Below are 21,296 nucleotides of genomic sequence, written 5' to 3'. Positions count from 1 at the left end.
CTCTCACCTTTAAAGTATGCAACAGACATTCCACAATTGCACAGCTTGTCAAGGGCCTGGGCTAGAGCCGTCTGTATCTCATATGACCCTAGGAGCCACAGCTGGCAATCTGTGAAACAAAGAGATTGGGAGTGACTTGAAGAGGTCAACAAGAGCCACAAGTTCAAGGTTATCACCGTCCGGTGCATCCCTGCTGTTGGTGCATCTGTAGCAGCTGCAGCCCTACTCTTGGTTAGAGCCCGAGAGGACCAGATAGGGCTCTGATTTGCATAGATTCCAGGGACATAGGGACTCAGGAAGTTCAGCCTGGAATTTGTTTGCTAGTAGGAAAGGGAGTGAGAAACCCCCTTGAAAGATGGGGGCATAAAGAACTAGATGCCACCACCAGCCATCCTCCAGGGTTAAACACACACTGCGTGAACTGCTGAACCCAAAGTCAGTGTGGTTTCCCTGGTTCCAAACACAGCTGTTTTCCCGCAAATCGCTGGACTTGAGTGACAGGCCTGGTGTCATCTTTCTTCTCACATCTGCGCCTGGTGTATTCTCATGTGTTTCAGGAAGGTTGGCTGATCTAGGGAACTCATTAGGAAACCTTGATTCTAGTCCCAGCCTTGCACTTGACTCCCTGCATAACCTTAAGCAAGTCACTTCCCCACCCCATACCTTTCTTGTTAGTGGCTTCTTCCTTGTGAGCTTAGTGGCAAGTGTCCCTGCCTGTCATGAGGGGGATCAGGTGGGGGCTGCATTTCAAAAGTTATGGAGAAAGGATGGGGTGAAGTTCTCTGGCTGGTGCTGTTCAGGAGGTAAGTCTAGACAAGGATCACAATGGTCCTTTCTGGCTTTAAAAATCTATGACTCTCTGGGCCTCAATTTCTCCAACTGTAAAGCGTGGATGATGATGCCTCCTCCCAGCCCCCAAACTTTACCTTTGTAAAGAGTTTTGCAAGGTACCCACAGAAAGCTCTATAAGTGCTTAAATGTTATTAACTCTGCAGAGTCACTTCAACTATAAGAGCTGAAGACTTAAGCCTCAGGCCTCCTTAATGGTGTTATCAGCTTCAGTTCTCCAGGTGGAATCTTCATTCCTGGGAAGAACACAGCAGGTTCTTTTGACTTGCAAGCAGGGCAGTTGGGCTCTGGAAGTCATTGGGCATGAAAACCACCCTTATGTAAAGTGGGTTTATGCACCAGTGATGCCCAGAGGGTTTCAGTGGGATTTCAGTGGCTCACAGGCTTAGAGCCAGCTCTCTACACAGGGGTGAGTACCACCTTTGAGAATAAACATAGGACCCCACAATTTTCCTTTTAAGGCCCCCATTTTCTTTGGGGGGCGGGGAGCACTTCTCCCCTCCTGCTCCTGTCTGTACCCTAAGCTGGAACAATGGAGAAACAGAGCTAAACGGAGAGCTCGGTGATCATGACGCTGCACTGTAAAAGATTGGAGGCCACTTTTCCTTTAGGATGAATGCCTTGTGCTAATCCTCCTGCTGCTGACAGTTTTACAGATGCTCTGGTAACATCTGAGCCCCTCCCAGGATGGACAGTAGAATCTGAAGTTCTAAGTAGGCTCCTTGAAGCTTATAAGGGAGAATGTCCACCTGTTTGTCCCTTCAGGGCAGTTTGTTAGATTCTCCCTGGGGGGTCTCAGATCCAGGGAACAGAGATGGTATCTAGGACCCACCTGCTATATGGAGGCAGAGGGAGATGGACTGGCTGAAGCGGCTGCTGGGGCAGTCATTGAACTGTCCGGGCGTGGGGCTGCTGAGGGCGTAGATGGAGGGGTCCCGGGTCACGGAGCAGCAGCTGCACCGACTCATGGATATGTTACCTGGCTGGTGGCTGAAAGAGGCAGACACACAAATTAGAAGAAAATATGATCTGCAACCCAGACTGTTGGTGCTCCTGACTAAATAGCAGGGTGCCTGCACCAGGAGCGGATGCTGATGCCATATACATCTGCTTTCCCCACCCAAAATAAAGAATCAGATGGAGAGACTTCCCTTCCTCTATCACCCCTAGCCTTCTGGAAAGAAACTCAAGAGCTCTTCAGAACCTCTCGAGACAGCAGAGTGTAGTGTCTTCAACACACCCCTTCTCTTCCAGCATGCCACTGTCTACCCATTTCCTCCATTCCATTCTCCCATCTCCAAAGGTGATGCAGCTCTACGCAGAGTCCACCAGGGAAAGGGTTTCAGTGGATGTACAGCCTGGCCAGAGTAGGGTGATTACCCATCCCTTATTTTGAAAAGTATTGAAATATATTAAAACTGACAATAAGGACATTTGAAACATTCCATTGAAGCTGAGGATAACTGCATTGTATACCTGAGGGCACTCAAAATGAACACTGGGGAGAAAAATCCATGATATGTAAAGGGAAATGGTGTTTCCCTAAAATGTCCCTTAAACAAAGCATTGTCCCTTGTTTTTCACGCGTTTTCCCTTATTTCCAGCCAACAAAGGTGGCCACCTGAGGCCAGAATGAGCTGGCCTAATAAGGTAGATGCTTGCACTGGATCTCTGAGTTTCAAGCTCAGGATGCGGTTGCTGGACAGGGTGGGAGACAATGGAACAAAAGCAGCTAAAAATTAAGACGTGGACCAGAGCCCCCAGATCAGATCCCAGGGACTAAGGATGGAGCCCAGAGTGTAAACAGCTGCACAGAGTATAGCTGCTTTGCTCCTGGAGAGTAGGGCACCTTTCTGGCTGGAGGCAGACTGTTCTGTGTGGAGGGCAGAGGACTGTGGGAGGGAGGAAAGTGTCTGGAATGCCCAATTTCCCAATCAAGGGATTAAATCACAACTAGCTCTGAAGCAGTTGACTCAACAAGAGTTCCAGCTGTTTTCCTCTGAATCCTCCTCCTTGCTGATAAAGAAACAGCTCTTCTCCAGCTTGGAGCTAGGGCACTTGGCTTCATTTTAAACAATTAGATGCTCCCTTTCGATCCCAGTTCCTCTGTCAATACCACGGACAAGAGGCTTTTCCATGGTCTTCTACCTACTTGTCCACCCAACCCCGCCCATTCCATTCCCTCACCCTGCTTACGCCCCACCTCACCCATTCCACCATTCGCTGCCCTAACCTTTCCAGAGACCAAGATGTGCCCATCAGTCACTTGTTACCCACGTTGATGCTTACTGACCGAGATGCACACATTTAGTCGGTGGTATTCCTCTAGAGAGTCTCTTTCTGAATGAGAGAAGTGGATTGTGGGAAATGGGGTGGATGATGGATCCAATCATACCAGTCATAAGATTGGCAGAAGGAGCCAATGATTTTTTTGGGGGTTTAGATGGGCCAGTGTGTTCCAGTCTAGACGTTAGATCAAGGAGGGGAGACTGGCAAGTCAAGCAGCTGGATAAAGGCTGGTGTGTGATGAGGGCACCATCAGGCTGAACGAAAAAGGGGCATACATTCAGGAGAGGCCTCCCACCTTGTTACACGTGGGTCATGGCTTGACCAGAGAAAGCTCATGCCATACAGTAAACCAATTGCTACCAGGGACTCCCCTACATACCTCTCATGGGTGACTGTCTCAGGGTGCGCACAGGTTCCCTGCCTCGTGTCCCTGTGCTCTTGTGCTTAGGCTGGTCAAAGAAGGGGTCCCAATGCCTCTTTCAGTTGTTTCACCCATGTCTTTTTATTTACAGTGCTTAGTGCAGCCCCAATTCCCCCAACACCGATCCCCACGCTGACCCTTCTCTGGGTCTTCTGGCCCCTGAGGCTTCCTGCAGTCGGTAGAGACAGAACTACAATCCCCTGCCTTCTCCCCCTCACTGCCCCCCCCCCCCCCCTGAGCCTTTCCCTGGGCTTATATCTCCTCCCAGGCAACAGCCCAGCTGGCTCCACTTGGCTCAGCTGATTCCCTTGAGCATGCCCTTGTTAGGATCTGCAGCTGAGCTCCTTGCTGAGTGTCTGGGCCCCTGCACCCGGCTGCTCTGCTGGGAAGCAGGGGAGGAGCCACCCCTTCAGCAGGGCATCCAAGGGGTTTATTCCCCTACCCTGCCAGTGACCAAAACTTTCTCAAGGGTCTGCTCATTGCTTTGGAAGAGCAAAAAAACAGTCCATTAAGCAAAAGTCCTTTCAGACCCCAGCAACCCATCCCTACTGGCTGCCTTCTCACCTGTTAGTCTCATAGGCATGTCTCCCAGGGGTCAGGATCTCCAGGAGCTCTGGGTCTGCACTCCCATTGCTCGTGTACACTAAAGCATCCAATAGGTTGGCAGCACATGCTGCTTTCCCCAGTGTGAAACTGCTGCTGTTTCCAATGTACAGGGCGATGGCTTGGAGACCAGTGCTGAGGAGAGGGCTGCTGGAGTTTGGTGGGAATGGCAGGTCAACTGCACCGCAGGGAGGAATGAGAAAGATTGGAATAGATGCAGTGAATTAAAAACATACAAACTGGCAACAACTCAGCAGGGAACTAACAGAGCTCAGGGTCAGCAAAGCAGCAGATCACGTTATGTAGCACAGGGAGAGTTCATTTCCATTTTGAGCTCCCACTCTGACCCCACCTTTCCCTGTCATTTACACTTGCAACTTTTACAAAGAGCTTTCTTTTGGGCTGCAATATTCCATCCATCACTGTGCCCAGAGGTGGATTTTGTGGGGGAGTTTTAGCAGAGCTGGTTCTGCTGTATGAGTTCTACTTGCATAAGGAGACAAAACTCTGCCCCTGCATTCTGATCAGATAGCTGACATGCACAAAATTGTAAACAAGAAGTTCTGACGTGCTTTTATTCAAACTTGGCTTAATGATCAATGAGATCTGCAAAACAAGCTAAGCCTGAAAGTTGAATATACTGTAACTCACTATATACAAAGCTGTTTAAAAAAAATCCATTTTGTATTCTATTATCATATTTAAGTATAAATGTGTGATATAAAGTGACGATACGTTAGAGGCATAAATACAAGGGCACAGAACTAAGGTTGAAAATCCAACCTTAATTTTGATGCATTTCCTTATTTTCCCCATTGTGGCACTGACACAATTTTATTTCATTTGTTAGCTGATTGAAATTGCAGGAGGTAGAATTTTAAAAATATTTCTATAGCACTTTCAACCCAAGAATCTCAAAGTGTAAAACATTAAGGAATAAAACCTCAGTACTCCTAAGAGGCAGGGAAGTCCTGTCCCTGATTTACAGATGGTGAACAGGCATAGGGGATTGAAGTTATTGACTATAGAGTCACGGCAGGACAGTGGCTGCGACCCAATTCCTGTGCTTTGGCTGCTAACTTGGGCATCCTAATAAATTGCCCTGATGGAATTTGGCCTGGACACTATTCTATTTGTTGCTCAGCACCTTGGAAGCACTGCGGCCTAGATTTCTACAGTTGCCACTGGCCAAGATTTCAAAAGAGACTAAAGATTTTGGGTGTCTCAATTTTGGGGGGCCTCCCATGATTTTCAGAAAGTCCTAAGTACCCACTCTCTGAAAATCAGGTCCTTTGAAGGTGCCTCATTTTGGGGGCCCCCAAGAATGTAGGTACCCCCAAATCACTACTCTTTTGAAAATCTTAGCCCCCCTCTCAAAAAATACAAACTAAAAAACCCCCATAAGGAGTATGGACCAGAAGCATTCAACATCTCACCTGAAACATGGCATCTCCACAGGCAGCACAGCATCTCCTACTGCTATCCTGGGGAACTAGTTTCATACTGACTTGAGAGCCTCTTGCTGAATTAGCAGCATTAAACATATTCCATGGGTATCTCCCACCCCATCAGGCTATCCCTGCTTAGCTTGAGACAGGAGACGATCACAGCCAGAGGTAGTATAGCTTGCCAGTGAGTCTGAATCCCCTTTGCTTTTTCATAGATCTCAAACCCCATTTAAGTACAGAAGGTTCTGGTGTAAATGTAAAACACTATTTTTCTGAAGGAAAACAGGGACACCATGAATGGACTGCTGACAGTTTGAATTTCAGCAAGAGAAGTAGAGATTGTTTGGTGTGACTAGTGTTTTAAAGAGAGATGGTCGACTTAAAAAAACCCAAAACCTTTGGTCAGAAAATGTTTTACTTGCTGTTGCTACAAGTAGGACACAGTTACTGTGGAAAAAGAGATTTCCCTTAATCTTTTTCAGTCAACTTTGTGCATTTAGCAGCACTTTTAGTCTCCTCTTTAGTCAGTTTCCACATTTGTATGAGTCTCTCTCTCAGTTGTACAGGAGAGAAACAAAATCTAAGTTCATATATGGCTTTCACTACTGCGGTATCTAGCGTTTCACATCCTTTAAGGTGCTTATCCTCCCACCACATCCTCCCTGTGAGGTAGGTCAGCACTAGTACCCTCTCTGTACACAGTGTCTCAGCTGTAAGTGGCTTGTCCAGGGTCACACAGGAAGTCTGTGGCAGAGCAGGGAATGGAGTTCCAGGCCAGCAGCCTAACCACTAAACCATCCTTATTCCCAACACACACACACACACAGAGACATACACAGAGACACCCACAGAAACACCAGACATGACTACAAAACCACAGTACTTGGAAGGATGATTCAGGCGAAGGACCTGAAACTACTTTTAGCTCATTTGTTTTAGATTGATTAGGTTTCAAGTTGGTGTCTCTCTAAGTGATCAATCTGGTTTTTAAAAAGTAGCCAGAGTTCTGGGTATCTAATGTAACTGAACTGCTTGAAATGTATATTGCAGTTTAAAAAAGTATAAATAAGGGTCTCGTATTTGTAAGAGATGACTAACCAATCCTGACACACAGAGTTACACAAGATGTGCTGCAGAGTCAGTGTCTCCACCAGCCAAATTCCTCTGTTCAGATGGCCAAGTTTAATTAGATATTTGTTCCCCATCCATTTCCCCATAGGAAATGTCAGAAGCTAGGAGAAGTTCAGATCCCAGCACAGCCAGTCAGCATGAGCCTAGTCCGGGGGAAGGAGACCAAAGCCCTGAGGTAAGTGGGAAAGCGGGATACCGGGAGGAAGCACAGGCAGGAATGTCTGTGAGGGGAGGGCTCCGGCCTCATACTGGCAATGAGGGGCGATCAACAGGTTATCTCAAGTGCTTATATACAAATGCACAAAGCCTTGGAAACAAGCAGGGAGAACTGGAGGTCCTGGTGATGTCAAGGAACTATGACGTGATCGGAATAACAGAGACTTGGTGGGATAACTCATATGACTGGAGTACTGTCATGGATGGTTATAAACTGTTCAGGAAGGACAGGCAGGGCAGAAAAGGTGGGGGAGTAGCACTGTATGTAAGGGAGCAGTATGACTGCTCAGAGCTCCGGTACGAAACTGCAGAAAAACCTGAGTGTCTCTGGATTAAGTTTAGAAGTGTGTGCAACAAGAGTGATGTAGTGGTGGGAGTCTGCTATCGACCACCGGACCAGGGGGATGAGGTGGATGAGGCTTTCTTCCGGCAGCTCACGGAAGCTACTAGATCGCATGCCCTGATTCTCATGGGTGACTTTAATTTTCCTGATATCTGCTGGGAGAGCAATACAGCGGTGCATAGACAATCCAGGAAGTTTTTGGAAAGCGTAGGGGACAATTTCCTGGCGCAAGTGCTAGAGGAGCCAACTAGGGGGGGTGCTTTTCTTGACCTGCTGCTCACAAACCGGGTAGAATTAGTGGGGGAAGCAAAAGTGGATGGGAATCTGGGAGGCAGTGACCATGAGTTGGTTGACTTCAGGATCCTGACGCAGGGAACAAAGGTAAGCAGCAGGATACGGACCCTGGACTTCAGGAAAGCAGACTTCGACTCCCTCAGGGAACGGATGGCCAGGATCCCCTGGGGGACTAACTTGAAGGGGAAAGGAGTCCAGGAGAGCTGGCTGTATTTCAAGGAATCCCTGTTGAGGTTACAGGAACAAACCATCCCGATGAGTCGAAAGAATAGTAAATATGGCAGGCGACCAACTTGGCTTAATGGTGAAATCCTAGCGGATCTTAAACAAAAAAAAGAAGCTTACAAGAAGTGGAAGGTTGGACATATGGCCAGGGAAGAGTATAAAAATATTGCTCGGGCATGTAGGAATGTTATCAGGAGGGCCAAATCGCACCTGGAGCTGCAGCTAGCCAGAGATGTCAAGAGTAACAAGAAGGGTTTCTTCAGGTATGTTGGCAACAAGAAGAAAGCCAAGGAATGTGTGGGCCCCTTACTGAATGAGGGAGGCAACCTAGTGACAGAGGATGTGGAAAAAGCTAATGTACTCAATGCTTTTTTTGCCTCTGTTTTCACTAACAAGGTCAGCTCCCAGACTGCTGCGCTGGGCATCACAAAATGCGGAAGAGATGGCCAGCCCTCTGTGGAGATAGAGGCGGTTAGGGACTATTTAGAAAAGCTGGACGTGCACAAGTCCATGGGGCCGGACGAGTTGCATCCGAGAGTGCTGAAGGAATTGGCGGCTGTGATTGCAGAGCCACTGGCCATTATCTTTGAAAACTCGTGGCGAACCGGGGAAGTCCCGGATGACTGGAAAAAGGCTAATGTAGCGCCAATCTTTAAAAAAGGGAAGAAGGAAGATCCTGGGAACTACAGGCCAGTCAGCCTCACCTCAGTCCCTGGAAAAATCATGGAGCAGGTCCTCAAAGAATCAATCCTGAAGCACTTGCATGAGAGGAAAGTGATCAGGAACAGCCAGCATGGATTCACCAAGGGAAGGTCATGCCTGACTAATCTAATCGCCTTTTATGATGAGATTACTGGTTCTGTGGATGAAGGGAAAGCAGTGGATGTATTGTTTCTTGACTTTAGCAAAGCTTTTGACACGGTCTCCCACAGTATTCTTGTCAGCAAGTTAAGGAAGTATGGGCTGGATGAATGCACTATAAGGTGGGTAGAAAGCTGGCTAAATTGTCGGGCTCAACGGGTAGTGATCAATGGCTCCATGTCTAGTTGGCAGCCGGTATCAAGTGGAGTGCCCCAAGGGTCGGTCCTGGGGCCAGTTTTATTCAATATCTTCATAAATGATCTGGAGGATGGTGTGGATTGCACTCTCAGCAAATTTGCGGATGATACTAAACTGGGAGGAGTGGTAGATACGCTGGAGGGGAGGGATAGGATACAGAAGGACCTAGACCAATTGGAAGATTGGGCCAAAAGGAATCTGATGAGGTTCAATAAGGATAAGTGCAGGGTCCTGCACTTAGGACGGAAGAACCCAATGCACAGCTACAGACTAGGGACCGAATGGCTAGGCAGCAGTTCTGCAGAAAAGGACCTAGGGGTTACAGTGGACGAAAAGCTGGATATGAGTCAGCAGTGTGCCCTTGTTGCCAAGAAGGCCAATGGCATTTTGGGATGTATAAGTAGGGGCATAGCGAGCAGATCGAGGGACGTGATCGTTCCCCTCTATTCGACATTGGTGAGGCCTCATCTGGAGTACTGTGTGCAGTTTTGGGCCCCACACTTCAAGAAGGATGTGGATAAATTGGAGAGAGTCCAGCGAAGGGCAACAAAAATGATTAGGGGTCTGGAACACATGAGTTATGAGGAGAGGCTGAGGGAGCTGGGATTGTTTAGCCTGCAGAAGAGAAGAATGAGGGGGGATTTGATAGCTGCTTTCAACTACCTGAAAGGGGGTTCCAAAGAGGATGGCTCTAGACTGTTCTCAATGGTAGCAGATGACAGAACGAGGAGTAATGGTCTCAAGTTGCAGTGGGGGAGGTTTAGATTGGATATTAGGAAAAACTTTTTCACTAAGAGGGTGGTGAAACACTGGAATGCGTTACCTAGGGAGGTGGTAGAATCTCCTTCCTTAGAGGTTTTTAAGGTCAGGCTTGACAAAGCCCTGGCTGGGATGATTTAACTGGGAATTGGTCCTGCTTCGAGCAGGGGGTTGGACTAGATGACCTTCTGGGGTCCCTTCCAACCCTGATATTCTATGATTCTATGATTCTATGATTCTAGTCTGGTAACTTCACAGCTGGCTCATAAAGAGAAAAAAACGACACTGATATTATGGAGATTGGGGTTTTTTTTATGGAGGTGGGGAAAGTACTACTTAGCCCTTACACAATGGTTGCCATTAGAGGATCTCTCAAGAAGAGGGTGTCAGCCCTGTATTATAGATGGGGAAACTGAGGTACAGAGTGGTGAAGTGACTTACCCAAGGTCACCAGCTACAGAGCTGGGAGCAGAGCCTAGTTCACCCACCAGCACTGCTTCTCCAGAGAAAGCAAACAACACCTCCTTCCACAGTCCCCAAAATGGGATCAAACCCCTATCATGAGCTCCTTCCAAGTCTTTCACGTTTGGGGCCCCCCTCCAAGGGGGAGGGAGTGAGGAAGGTGAGTGATGACAGAAGGACAGTAAGACTCTGCTGTCCTTGCACCCATAACCCCCACTCTCAGATGTTCACAGTAGTCTGAAGAGTGGGATCCTACCTGGGGTTCTGGCTTGCGCAGGACCAATGAGAAATAGCCCCTCAGGAGAGGTTTTTCCATAAATGTCCATGAAGAAATAAACCTCTTTGGTCCGTCCTTCAATCAGCACCAGAACCAAGTCCCTCAGGGCAGTGGAAGGAGGTCCCTGAAGCTCAATGAATTCTGACTCCCCAGGAGAGGTCACAGCATGGACCTCGCTGATCAGCACGGCAGAAGCATTCAGCTGGGAAGAGGGGATGCAGTGGTTATCCTTGCCTGGGGTGGGCATGGCCACTTGAAAGATCCACTGAGAACCCTCCCCATGGCACCTTTCTATTGACTCGTCTGTGGTCCTGAAGGAGGGATCTTCCAGGAAAGCATCCCTGTCAGGGGTCAGCACATTGAGCAACATGTCCGCTCTGTCATTCTTTCTAGACTTATGGACCAAGGCATCCACCAGCCCGTCGCTGGTGACCCTCATGCCCTCCTGGTAGTTCCCCTTCCCATAATACAGGGCAATGGCATCAGGCCCGTTCTGGATAGTGTTCTTAGGCAAGATAACGGAGGGCTGGGGCTTCACCGTGGAAGACCCAACAAGAAAGAACCCTTGATTATCGGTGACTTTGCCCTGAAGGTTCAGGACTTTGTAGGCCTGGTTGCCATTACCATTGTAAAAGACCAGGTAGTAGTCATCCAAGGGGGCCTTTCGGCCGCTGGTGTGATAGAGCTCCACAAACTCAGAGGTATCTTCCCCCGGGTTGTCCGCATTGATTTCATTTATCAGGAGTGAGTGCTCTGTCTTCTGGTTCTTGATGAGATTTTGAGCAGATGCCTCACGAAGCAATATGCACATAAGCACCATGGTAGCCACCAGCTGTCCGGCTCCTGTGGCATAGGCCATTAGCTCTCCCAAGTCCTAAAATGCTGGGCTTTCTATTCCGGTTCAACTGGGCGCACACAGTACCAGGGATGGATGGAATTCTGTTCAGCAACACCGTCTGCTTGCCATGATTGGATGGTGATAAAAGACTTCAAATCAAGGCACACACAGGAGACCCTCAGGTCTTCTGGTACCCCAAGTGTGCAGAATAAAGGGGAAATGCCACACAAATCTGCTGGAAAGGGGATCAATAGGATGAGGGACTTCCCAACTCTGCCCCTTGAAAAGAGAGAAAAATACATAGTAAGGAAGGCGCTTGAAAAAATCCCTATGGAACTTGATGGCATTAAAGAGCTCTTTGTATCCAAAGGCATCTGCTACAAAGCTTCTCCACTGAACACCACAACAACCCACCCTTCCCTGTAGCTCTCTTAGAGAATGCAAGAATAAGACACTGGCAAGGGACAGTGCAGGGAAGCCCCTTGACCAGCTTTGTGTCCAGACAGGCAGACAGCTCCACTCCAACCCCCTAGTTACCCATCAGCCTGATGAGTTTTTTTTTTTTTCCTTTTTTTTCCAGGGGACAGCGCGAACGCAGTCCCCCACTACCACAAATTATGCAGTCGAGTTTCCCGCATTTGGGGAAATCGCAGGGGTCAGCACACCCGCAGTGCAATGGATGAGCCTCACCCTGGGAAAACCACCTTCGTGATCATGGTATCTCCCCTGCCAGGTAAGTAAGCCCCCGTATTAGTTTCAGAGTAGCAGCCGTGTTAGTCTGTATTCACAAAAAGAAAAGGAGGACTTGTGGCACCTTAGAGACTAACCAATTTATCTGAGCATAAGTTTTCGTGAGCTACAGCTCACTTCATCAGATGCAGTATTAGTGTCTTCCTCAAAGCGCCTGTGATGGGGTATACCAGACCCTCTGAGGCCCCCTGCTGGAGACCTCATAGCCCTGTCACACCCTGCCCCAAAAAAGAGCAGTGGAGAGGGTCCTCCAAGCTGCCTAGAGTGGCTATGTCCCAGCAGCAAAGTATAAGAAGTGCTGCAGGGCCAGGGGGAGTTTGTGTGTTTTTTGTTGTTGTTTTTGTTTTTTTCTTCTTCTTCCCTAGAGCTGTAGGAGCATGGGTGGTGTGTGACTGGCTGATGGAGCTACAGAACCCTGGACAGGGCAGTGCTGCCAGAAGCTGGGGAGAATGAGAAGGAGCCCTGAGCTGGTTGACTCCATTAGGACAAGACCCTAAGGTAGGGTGAAGACATGCAGAGCCACAGGGAAGTGGCCCAGAGAATTAAAGGAGCTGTGTGACATAGTTAAAGGGACACAGCAGATGGCTCTGATCTACAGAATCCCTGGGCTGGGGATACGGCTCTCATTAGATATCAGTGAGCTAATCATCCCAGCCAGGGCTTTGTCAAGCCTGACCTTAAAAACTTCTAAGGAAGAAGATTCCACCACCTCCCTAGGTAACGCATTAAGTTTTTCCTAATATCCAACCTAAACCTCCCCCACTGCAACTTGAGACCATTACTCCTTGTTCTGTCATCTGCTACCACGGAGAGCAGTCTAGATCCATCCTCTTTGGAACCCCCGTTCAGGTAGTTGAAAGCAGCTATCAAATCCCCCCTCATTCTTCTCTTCTGTAGACTAAACAATCCCAGTTCCCTCAGCCTCTCCTCATAACTCATGTGTTCCAGTCCCCTAATCATTTTTGTTGCCCTCCCCTGGACATTTTCCAATTTTTCCACATCCTCCTTGTAGTGTGGGGCCCAAAACTGGACACAGTACTCCAGATGAGGCCTCACCAATGTCAAATAGAGGGGAATGATCACATCCCTGGATCTGCTGGCAATGCCCCTACTTATACAGCCCAAAATGCCATTGGCCTTCTTGGCAACAAGGGCACACTGTTGACTCCTATCCAGCTTCTCGTCCACTGTAACCCCTACGTCCTTTTCTGCAGAACTGCTGCCTGGCCATTTGGTCCCTAGTCTGTAGCGGTGCATGGGATTCTTCCATCCCAAGTGCAGGACTCTGCACTTGTCCTTGTTGAACCTCATCAGATTTCTTTTGGCCCAATCCTAATTTGTCTAGGGCCCTCTGTATCCTATCCCTACCCTCCAGCGTATCTACCTCTCTTCCCAGTTTAGTGTCATCTGCAAACTTGCTGAGGGTGCAATCCACGCCATCCTCCAGATCATTAATGAAGATATTGAACAAAACTGGCCCGAGGACCGACCCTTGGGGCACTCCTCTTGATACTGGCTGCCAGTGGACATGGAGCCATTGAACACTACCCGTTGAGCCTGACAATCTAGCCAGCTTTCTATCCACCTTTCTTTCCCTGTCCTCTAAAGGTTACCAGCAGTAGCAACTTGCAGCCCATCTAAGCCTGTTGCTCCAGGGCCCTGCGCCAGGAGCCTAGCCTGGTGGCGACAACACCATCCCACTCCCACCTGGCTCAGCAGGCCACACAGGGAAGGCTGAATTCCTGAACTGTCCTGTCTCCCTCCACTTCATCTCCAGGCTTCAGAGTTCAGAAAAAGGGAAGGGGAGGGTACAGCAGGCCCAGAGCGTTTCCTTACAGCTCAGAAGGGGTGTGTAAGTTTCAGTACAGCCAGAAGCTGGCTGTGTATGTTTGAAGGCACCTGATAGTAAGGCAGCTGCATAGGGCCCTTCACGTGTCACCTGACACCAGGCTCCACAAAACTCAGGCTGACCCTAGTTACCTCCTTGCCCATCCTGTCCCTGTGTTTCTAGAGCGGGTAAACCAAGTCCTCTGTTATTACAACCCCTGTGGGAGGGAGAGAGGCAAAATTAATTTCTTTGCTAACTGCCATTTCCTTTCCTTCCTCAGACTGTGTGCAACTCCTAAGCTGCTTGCACTGTGTACACCATTTCATCTCTGCAAAAGGCTGATGAATGTGGCACTGCTGTAGGTGTATCTTTCTAGCCTCAAAGGGAACAGCCAGTCCCAGCTGGTCACTCTCTGATGATGCTCATGGGGCAGATGACCAATTCTCCACGGGAAAGAGAACAGCATGGCTGTTTCTGAAACCAGCTCTAGAAATTGGAGGTGGGGAGGAACTGAAAAACGAAGACGCTTAACCAGGTCAGACATTTTCCCTGCTTCACGAGGGTTTCTATTAAAAGTCACTCCATCATCTGCCTATTCCAGAGGATCTGATCTCAGTCTAGATGCGTGGGCAGGTGGCACCTGTGATAACTTCTAAACCAGGTGACATCATACACAGGCCTGGGAGCCAGACATTCTGTTGGCAGCTCCCACAGTCTGAGGGACCTTGAGCAAGTGACTTTCCCTCACTCCCCATTTGTACATGAGGGATAAGAACAATGGCCTGCTTCACAGCATCCTGGGAGGCTTCATTGGTTAAAGGTCAGTGGGATTTGCAAGAGGAAGGCAGAGCAAGACAAGGACTCCAGCTCTTTCTGCAGCCCACATCTACTGTGCAAACCACAGCCTGATACTGCACTGATCCATGGTGGGAGGTCACAGCAAACATTGCAACATCAGGGCATTGCAAGGCAAGCGCCGAGGCTCACGGTGATGTTGACAACCCAGGTACCCACACAGAATACATCTACGCAGCCCAAGTATGTCTATGCAGCCCAAGACAGTAAGCCTCCCAGCCTGGCTTGACACATGTAGGCTAGCGGGACTCGTGCTAGTGCTCTAAAAATAGATGTATAGACCGTGCTTTGAAGTTGCAGCTTGGGCTCTGAAGTCCACCTCCCCCTTTTTTCCCCCCATCTTCAGAGCCCAAGCTCCAGCCTGCAAAATCTAGGTCTTTAGCACTTAGTATGAAAGTGAGTCGGTCAAGATGGGAGGGGAGACTCAGAGCCACAGGCTGAATAGACATACCCCAACTAGTTAATTGCGGCTGAGAACGACTGATCAGTACAGAGCCAGCCCAGCTCAGCCAGCAGTGTGCTGTGTGCCTGCAGGGCATGAAGCTGCTAGTGGCTGGCTTCCATCCACAAAAGGAAGGATCAGCGTGGGTGACCCACTCTGCCCTGGGGAAGACTTCCCTCTTGAGCTGCCCCACACAGACTTGCTGCAGCCTCATACATGCTCTCCTTCCACTCACCCAACACATGCACCGCCCTGGCGTCCAAGGCTCATGACCACTCCCCAAGCCTGCTCCCCTCCATTAGGGAAACAGGACCAGGCACATCCCCTTCCCTCAGAAGCACTGCACACCTCCTTTGGGACACTTCTCCACAGGACATACAGAGTGGGCCCGATTTGTCACCAGCGAAGGGAAGTGGCCTTTTCCAGCATCAGCCCTGGCCCTCATGTCCACACACAGATGGGGAGGCTGACAATTTCAGCTGAAAGAGGTGGGCTGAGAAGGGAGAGGATCATACTAGGAGATGCCACCCCACGTTCTCTTCAGAGACTCTGGGTATGTGCAGGGAAATCAGTCAAGCTACAAGGGTTCAGCGCAAACACGAGACAAGATACCAGTCTCCTAAAGCAAGGGCCCAGCTATGCAGCAAACCCGAGTGCCACAGGGCCTTATTTAACAGCAGTGCTCTGGCTTTTTAATAAGAAGGGTTGGTTTTGCTTGTATAGACTGGCACAAACAGTGTTCTAATCACATTGCAGCCCTGAGACACGAGAGAGAGGAAGAGAAAAGTGAGCCACTACTTTATGCCAAAGGATCACAGGAGCTGGAGAATTTGGGAAACTGGAACTTAGGTTAGGTTCATTTAGGAAATTAAATTAGGCTTGAATAAAGACTGGGACTGGATGTGTCATCACACAAAGTAAAATTATTTCCCCATGTTTATTTTTCCACCTACTGTTCCTCACAAGTTCTTGTCAACTGCTGGAAATGGCCTACCTTCATTATCACTACAAAAGGTTGTTTTTCCCCCTTTCTCCCCCCAGTAGCTCACCTTACCTGACCACTCTGGTTACAGTGTGTAGGGTAACACCCACTGTTTTATGGTCTCTGTGTATATAAATCTCCCCACTGTATTTTCCACTGCATGCGTCTGAGGAAGTGAGCTGTAGCTCACAAAAGCTTATGCGCAAATAAATTGGTTAGTCTCTAAGGTGCTACAAGTCCTCCTTTTCTTTTTGCGGATACAGACTAACACGGCTGCTACTCTAAAACCTCTAAAGCCTGCTCAGTCATTACCGGGGCTAAATGGGGGAACAGGGTATTCTTCACATCCACAGTGCTTTTTTTTTTTTTCTTTTACACATCTTGGCTTCATTGATGCAAGTTCCAGAAGGTCAGGGACATCTACCAAATCTCAGGGAGGAGTTAAACAAGAAAGCTGGAGCAACACCCCGCCCTCAGGGCTACCTGCGGTGATTTCCTTGCACAGGAGAGAACAGGCGGGAGTTAGCAGGGTCGTTGCCTCCCTTCCAAGGCCGGCTCTGGGCAGTTCCGGGCTTTCTCCCCGTGCATCTTCCAGGCAGCAACGGGGGCCCAGGGAACCGCACTCCTAAGGCTTCGGGAGCCGCTTGAACGCCGTTCTTCCCGCGTCCCTTGAAAGGCAGCTCGCCCACCCCCTGGCGGAACTGGCCGACCCGCCGCCCCTGCTGCGGAGCTCGGAGCCAGGGCAGCACCAGGCCGGGGATGAGGAGCTGGGGGATCCAGGCTCCCTCGCGGTCCCGCGCTCCTCTCAAGCCAGCGGCCGCACAGCCGCCTCCGCCCCGCGCCCGCCCCGGGAGCCGCGCAGGGCTCTGCAATCGACAGCCCCGCTCCGGCGCACAGGACTGAGGGGAGCCGCGACCCGCCCCCTCAAGGGACCCCTCGGCACGTACCTGTGCTGCGCCTTGCAAACTGCCCACTGCGGACGTGCTCGGGGGCCGTTTAGCTCCGCAGGGGTCCCCCCCCACACACAGGGTTTCTGGGACAGGAAATACAGAATTCGCAGAAGGCGTCGCTTTGAACAATGAAGATGGAGCAAAAAGGAAGTGGTTGTGTCCCGTCCCCCCACCCGGTTAATTTACTTCATTCTCCCTCTCGGATCCTTCTTCAATCGACTCCCCTCTGCGTCACTTTCCAGTGTAACCCCCCGATTCCTGCAGTAAACGCCTACCTGTCTCTTTAGGATCTCCCCGGACTCCCGGCAGTTCCCGATTTCCCCCTGCTCTGAATCCCCGCGGAGTTGAAGCCCAAACCGGCAGGGAGATTTGGCCACGGGATTGGAGCGGGCGAGGGCGAATTCTGTTTTCCTCCAATGAGTGATCCCAGGCTGGAGGGAAGGGAGAGAGCCAGCAGAGCTCCTTACACCGACACTGACCTGGCTCGGTGAGGGGGCTAGCTCAAGCAAACAAGATCGACTTTAAAAAGGCTGGTCTACACTACAGCGTTAGGTCAACATATGCCGCCTTAGGTCGAATTTATAACGTGCATGTCTGTAACAAAAAAAGTGGGGGGATAGCTTCCTCTGATGGACAGCCAGTTAGCTGTAAAATCCCTCCTGGTAGCTGTTCTTTACTTGCTTTACCTGTAAAGGGTTAAAAAGTCCCCCAGGTAAAGAAAAAAGTGGGCACCTGACCAAAAGAGCCAATGGGAAGGTAGAACTTTTTAAAATGGAGAAAGAAACTTTCCTTTGTCTGTTCTCTCTGGGCTGGAGGGTCAGAGCAGTCATGCCATAAGCAGCTAAGCAAGGTGTGATTATAAATCCTCAGATCATGCCTAGAGCTACTTAGCTGAACTCCAACCTGTGGACTCCTCTGTGCTAATCCCAGATGCTTTTGTTTGCTTGTAACCTTTAAGATGAACCCCCAAGAAAGCAATTTGGGGTGCTTGATTTTTGGAATTAGTCTTTTAAAATCTAGATGTATTTTCTTTCTTTTTGTTTTTAACAAAATTTACCTTTTTTAATAACAGGATTGTATATTTGGTGTCCTAAGAGGTTTGTGCATGTTGTTTGATTAACTGGTAGCCACAGCTAATTTCCTTTGTTTCCTTTTTCAGCTGTTCCCCAGAAGGGGGGGATATAAGGGCTTGAGGGCACTCCACAGGGAAGTATTCCTAAGTGCTCCTTCCTGGATTCAAAGGGGGTTTTGTTGTATTTGGGTGGTGGCAGCATTTACCAAGCCAAGGTCAGAGAAAAGCTGTAACCTTGAGAGTTGGGGTTCAGCCATGATGGTGTCTACACTACTGGGGCCTTTCTACCGACCCAAAGGGCTTGTAAAATCAACACTTGTACTCCCCCTCAGCAGAGGAGTAGCGCTAGAGTCGACCTTCCTGGGTCGAATTAGGGATAGTGTAGACACAACGCTGTGTAATTTGAAGGGATTGATGTCTCAGAGTGCTCCAATGTGACCGCTCTGGACAGCACTTTCAACTCCACTGCACTTCATCCAGGTACACAGGAAAAGTCCCGGGAACTTTTGAATTTCCTGTTTGATCAGTGTGGAGAGCTCACCAGCGCAGCTGATATGCCTGCCCAGGGCTGCAAACACAGTCCAGCAGGGAGCATATTGGAGACGCTGGATCTGATTGCTGTGTGGGGAGAAGAGTCTGTGCAGGCAGAGCTCTGAACCAGCAGAAGAAACGCTGACACCTATGCCAAAATCACATGGGGGACAAAGGCTATACCAGGGACACACAGCAGTGCTGCTTGAAAATGAAGGAGCTCAGGCAAGCGTACCAGAAGACAAGGGAGGCGAACAGTAGCTCTGGTTCTGAGCCACAGACATGCTGCTTCTATGAGCATGTGATTCTTCATGGGGACCCCACCAGTACCCCAACACTTTCTGTGGATACCTCCCAGGGGCCTCAGGCGGCCACAGGCAACAACGAGGAGGACGTTGATGATGAGGAGGAGGAGAATGCACAGCAGGCAAGCGGAAGATCCATTCTCCCTGACAGCCAGGACCTTTTCCTAACTCTGGAGACAATCCCCTCCCAGGACCTACTGTTGCAGGACCTTGAAGGCGGTCTCTGGTGAGTGCACACTTGTAATCACACTACAGGGGTTAAATACAATTGTGTTTAATATTTAATCCGAGGTAAACAATTGGGATACAGTGGCTGCCAGTCCAGCCAGGCAAAGGGAGCTCCCTGGAAAAGCCTGTTTATGTGCCAAGAGTTTCCCCACCAAAAAATGTCCCTGAGTGTGCCCTGACACCCACCACCTACCCTTTCTTGTGTGCTTACCATGCCTGCCTGCAAACTGAAATCTGCTACCCAGTGCTCTGCCGTGTGTTGTACCTTACTGGTAGGTGCTTCTTTTAAAAGACAAAATGTGGCCGTGTACCTCAGGGAATGTATTTACTGCTGTGAAGTGTTTCATTCATTGCAAGAGTTAACCTTCTGTTTTCAACAATGTATGTTCTGTAAGGCTACCCTTGTGGTTTTTGTTTCCTTGCAGCTGCAACCTTGTCTGTGGGTGCTTCCTCCACACCAGCACAAAGGCTGTCCCAGATCAGAAGGCGAAAAAAGAGGACAAGGGAAGACATGTTCTGTGATTTGATGTGTTCCTCTGAGTCTGACAGGGCCCAGCTGAATGCATGGAGGCTTACACTGTCAGAGAGCATGCACGCCGACCAAGAGGGCAGGAAAGCATGCAGGGAACAAGAGCGCAACACGCCAGAGGAGATGTTGTGTCTTATAGGAGAGCAAACAGCCTTGCTGAGGCATCTGGTTGAGGTGCAGGAAAGGCAACTAGACCTTAGAGTCCTGCTGTACCCAGTGATGAATCAGCTGCCCTCCTCACCAAGTTCCATGTGTCCTCTCCCAGATGTCCTAGAATGTGGGGGGGAAAGAGCTCCATTATCCCTTGAACTCAACTCCAGGGGATGGTTCATGAGCAGAAGGCTCTCATTCCCACAGCTTTGATTGCTAGATAGTGCAATTGTAATAAACTACATGTCCTTGCCCCTCCCCGCCATGTTATCAGGTCCGTGCTCCTCCCCGCCATGTTATCAGGCCCTTAGACCCAGGTTATCTTTGCTATTCATTGCTGTCTCTGTTCAGTGTTTGTTAGCATAATGAAAATGCATGGATTGAGGACAGGAGGCTCTTTATTCACTGTGCACACTGTGGTTGGTGGGAGTTTAATTTACAGGGCAGTACATGCGAAAAAAGAGGCAGCTTGGTAAGGAACAACACACAGAACAGCAGTGCTGGGTCATTCATGAAACTGGTTTTCAAAGCCTCTCGGAGATGCAGTGCGCCTCAATGTGCGTTTCTTATTACCCTGGTGTCTGGCAGCTCATAATTGGCAGCCAGGTGATCTGCCTCAACCTCCCACCCCACCAGAACTTTTCCCCCTTACTTTCACAGATATTATGGAGCACACAGCAAGCAGCAACAACAATGAGAATATTGCTTTCATTGAGGCTAACCTAGTGAGTAAACTGCACCAGCACCATGGGAGCAAGGGGTAGGCTGGGTCCCCAAGGATAACTATTGGCATTTCAATATCACCAACGGTAATTTTCTGGTTTGGGAAGAAAGTTCCTTCTTGCAGCTTTATGAAGAAACTGGAGTTCCTGCAGATGCACGCACCATGTACCTTTCCGGACCATCCCATTTTGATGTCAGTGAAATGGCCCTTGTGATCCACTAGCGCTTGCAACATGATTGAGAAGTACCCCTTGTGGTTTATGTACTCTTTGGCAAGGTGGTCTGGTGACAAGATAGGCATGTGCAGTCCGTCTATTGCCTCACCACAGTTAGGGAACCCCATCGAGGCAAAGCCATCCACTGTGTCCTGCATGTTTCCCTGAGTCACTACCCTTCTTAGCAGAAGTGAATTGATTGCCCTGGCTACTTGGATCACAGCAGCCCCCACGGTAGATTTACTCACTCTAAATTGATTCCTGATTGACCGGTAGCAATCTGGCATTGCAAGCTTCCACAGGGCTAATGCCACTCTCTTCTCAACTGTCAGAGCAGATCTCATTTTGGTATTTCTGTGCTTCAGGGCTGGGGAAAGCAATTCGCAAAGTTCCATGAAAGTGGCCTTACGCATTCGAAAGTTCTGCAGCCACTCCTCCTTATCCCATACCTGCATAACTATGTGATCCCACCAGTCCCACCAGTGTTTCCTGGGCCCAGAAGCAGCGTTCCACTGTGTCACA

The 21,296-nt window shown here is 49.4% G+C and overlaps 2 protein-coding genes, 1 long non-coding RNA gene and 1 other non-coding gene across 10 annotated transcripts in view; 2 read left to right on the top strand and 2 right to left on the bottom strand.

Moving 5' to 3' along the window:
* Positions 1 to 11,921, top strand: part of LOC140918468 (uncharacterized) — an 80,704-nt gene extending 68,783 nt beyond the window's left edge. Inside the window, exons 7-8 of one of the 2 annotated variants that reach the window (XM_073362944.1) lie at positions 6,830 to 6,916; positions 11,795 to 11,921. In XM_073362944.1, the coding sequence (XP_073219045.1) occupies positions 6,830 to 6,916; positions 11,795 to 11,897 (190 nt within the window). In that variant the 3' untranslated portion in view covers positions 11,898 to 11,921. The remainder of the gene's footprint in view (positions 1 to 6,829; positions 6,917 to 11,794) is intronic. The other variant, XM_073362946.1, reaches the window with a different exon arrangement.
* The window catches only part of LOC140918467 (uncharacterized), a 36,150-nt gene extending 18,771 nt beyond the window's left edge, over positions 1 to 17,379 (bottom strand). Inside the window, exons 1-6 of one of the 6 annotated variants that reach the window (XM_073362931.1) lie at positions 17,297 to 17,379; positions 17,019 to 17,104; positions 10,356 to 11,493; positions 4,124 to 4,340; positions 1,682 to 1,839; positions 8 to 109 (exon numbers count right to left, since the gene is read on the bottom strand). In XM_073362931.1, coding sequence (XP_073219032.1) covers positions 8 to 109; positions 1,682 to 1,839; positions 4,124 to 4,340; positions 10,356 to 11,235 — 1,357 coding nt within the window. In that variant the 5' untranslated portion in view covers positions 11,236 to 11,493; positions 17,019 to 17,104; positions 17,297 to 17,379. Of the gene's footprint in view, positions 1 to 7; positions 110 to 1,681; positions 1,840 to 4,123; positions 4,341 to 10,355; positions 11,494 to 17,018; positions 17,216 to 17,296 lie in introns of those variants that run through there. The other 5 variants (XM_073362925.1, XM_073362929.1, XM_073362927.1 and 2 more) reach the window with 5 other exon arrangements.
* On the bottom strand, positions 11,792 to 11,955 carry LOC140895220 (U1 spliceosomal RNA). Its single transcript, XR_012154155.1, has one exon. It is a non-coding gene; the product is annotated as a U1 spliceosomal RNA (small nuclear RNA).
* Positions 16,581 to 20,221, top strand: LOC140918470 (uncharacterized). The gene is made up of 2 exons (XR_012161198.1): positions 16,581 to 19,155; positions 19,583 to 20,221. It is a non-coding gene; the product is annotated as an uncharacterized lncRNA (long non-coding RNA).
* Positions 20,222 to 21,296: the final 1,075 nt, after the last annotated feature.

This window comes from Lepidochelys kempii, chromosome 10 (assembly GCF_965140265.1).
Source record: "Lepidochelys kempii isolate rLepKem1 chromosome 10, rLepKem1.hap2, whole genome shotgun sequence".
NCBI classification, from domain to species: Eukaryota; Metazoa; Chordata; order Testudines; family Cheloniidae; genus Lepidochelys; species Lepidochelys kempii.
This window is presented reverse-complemented; position numbering and strand designations above follow the sequence as displayed.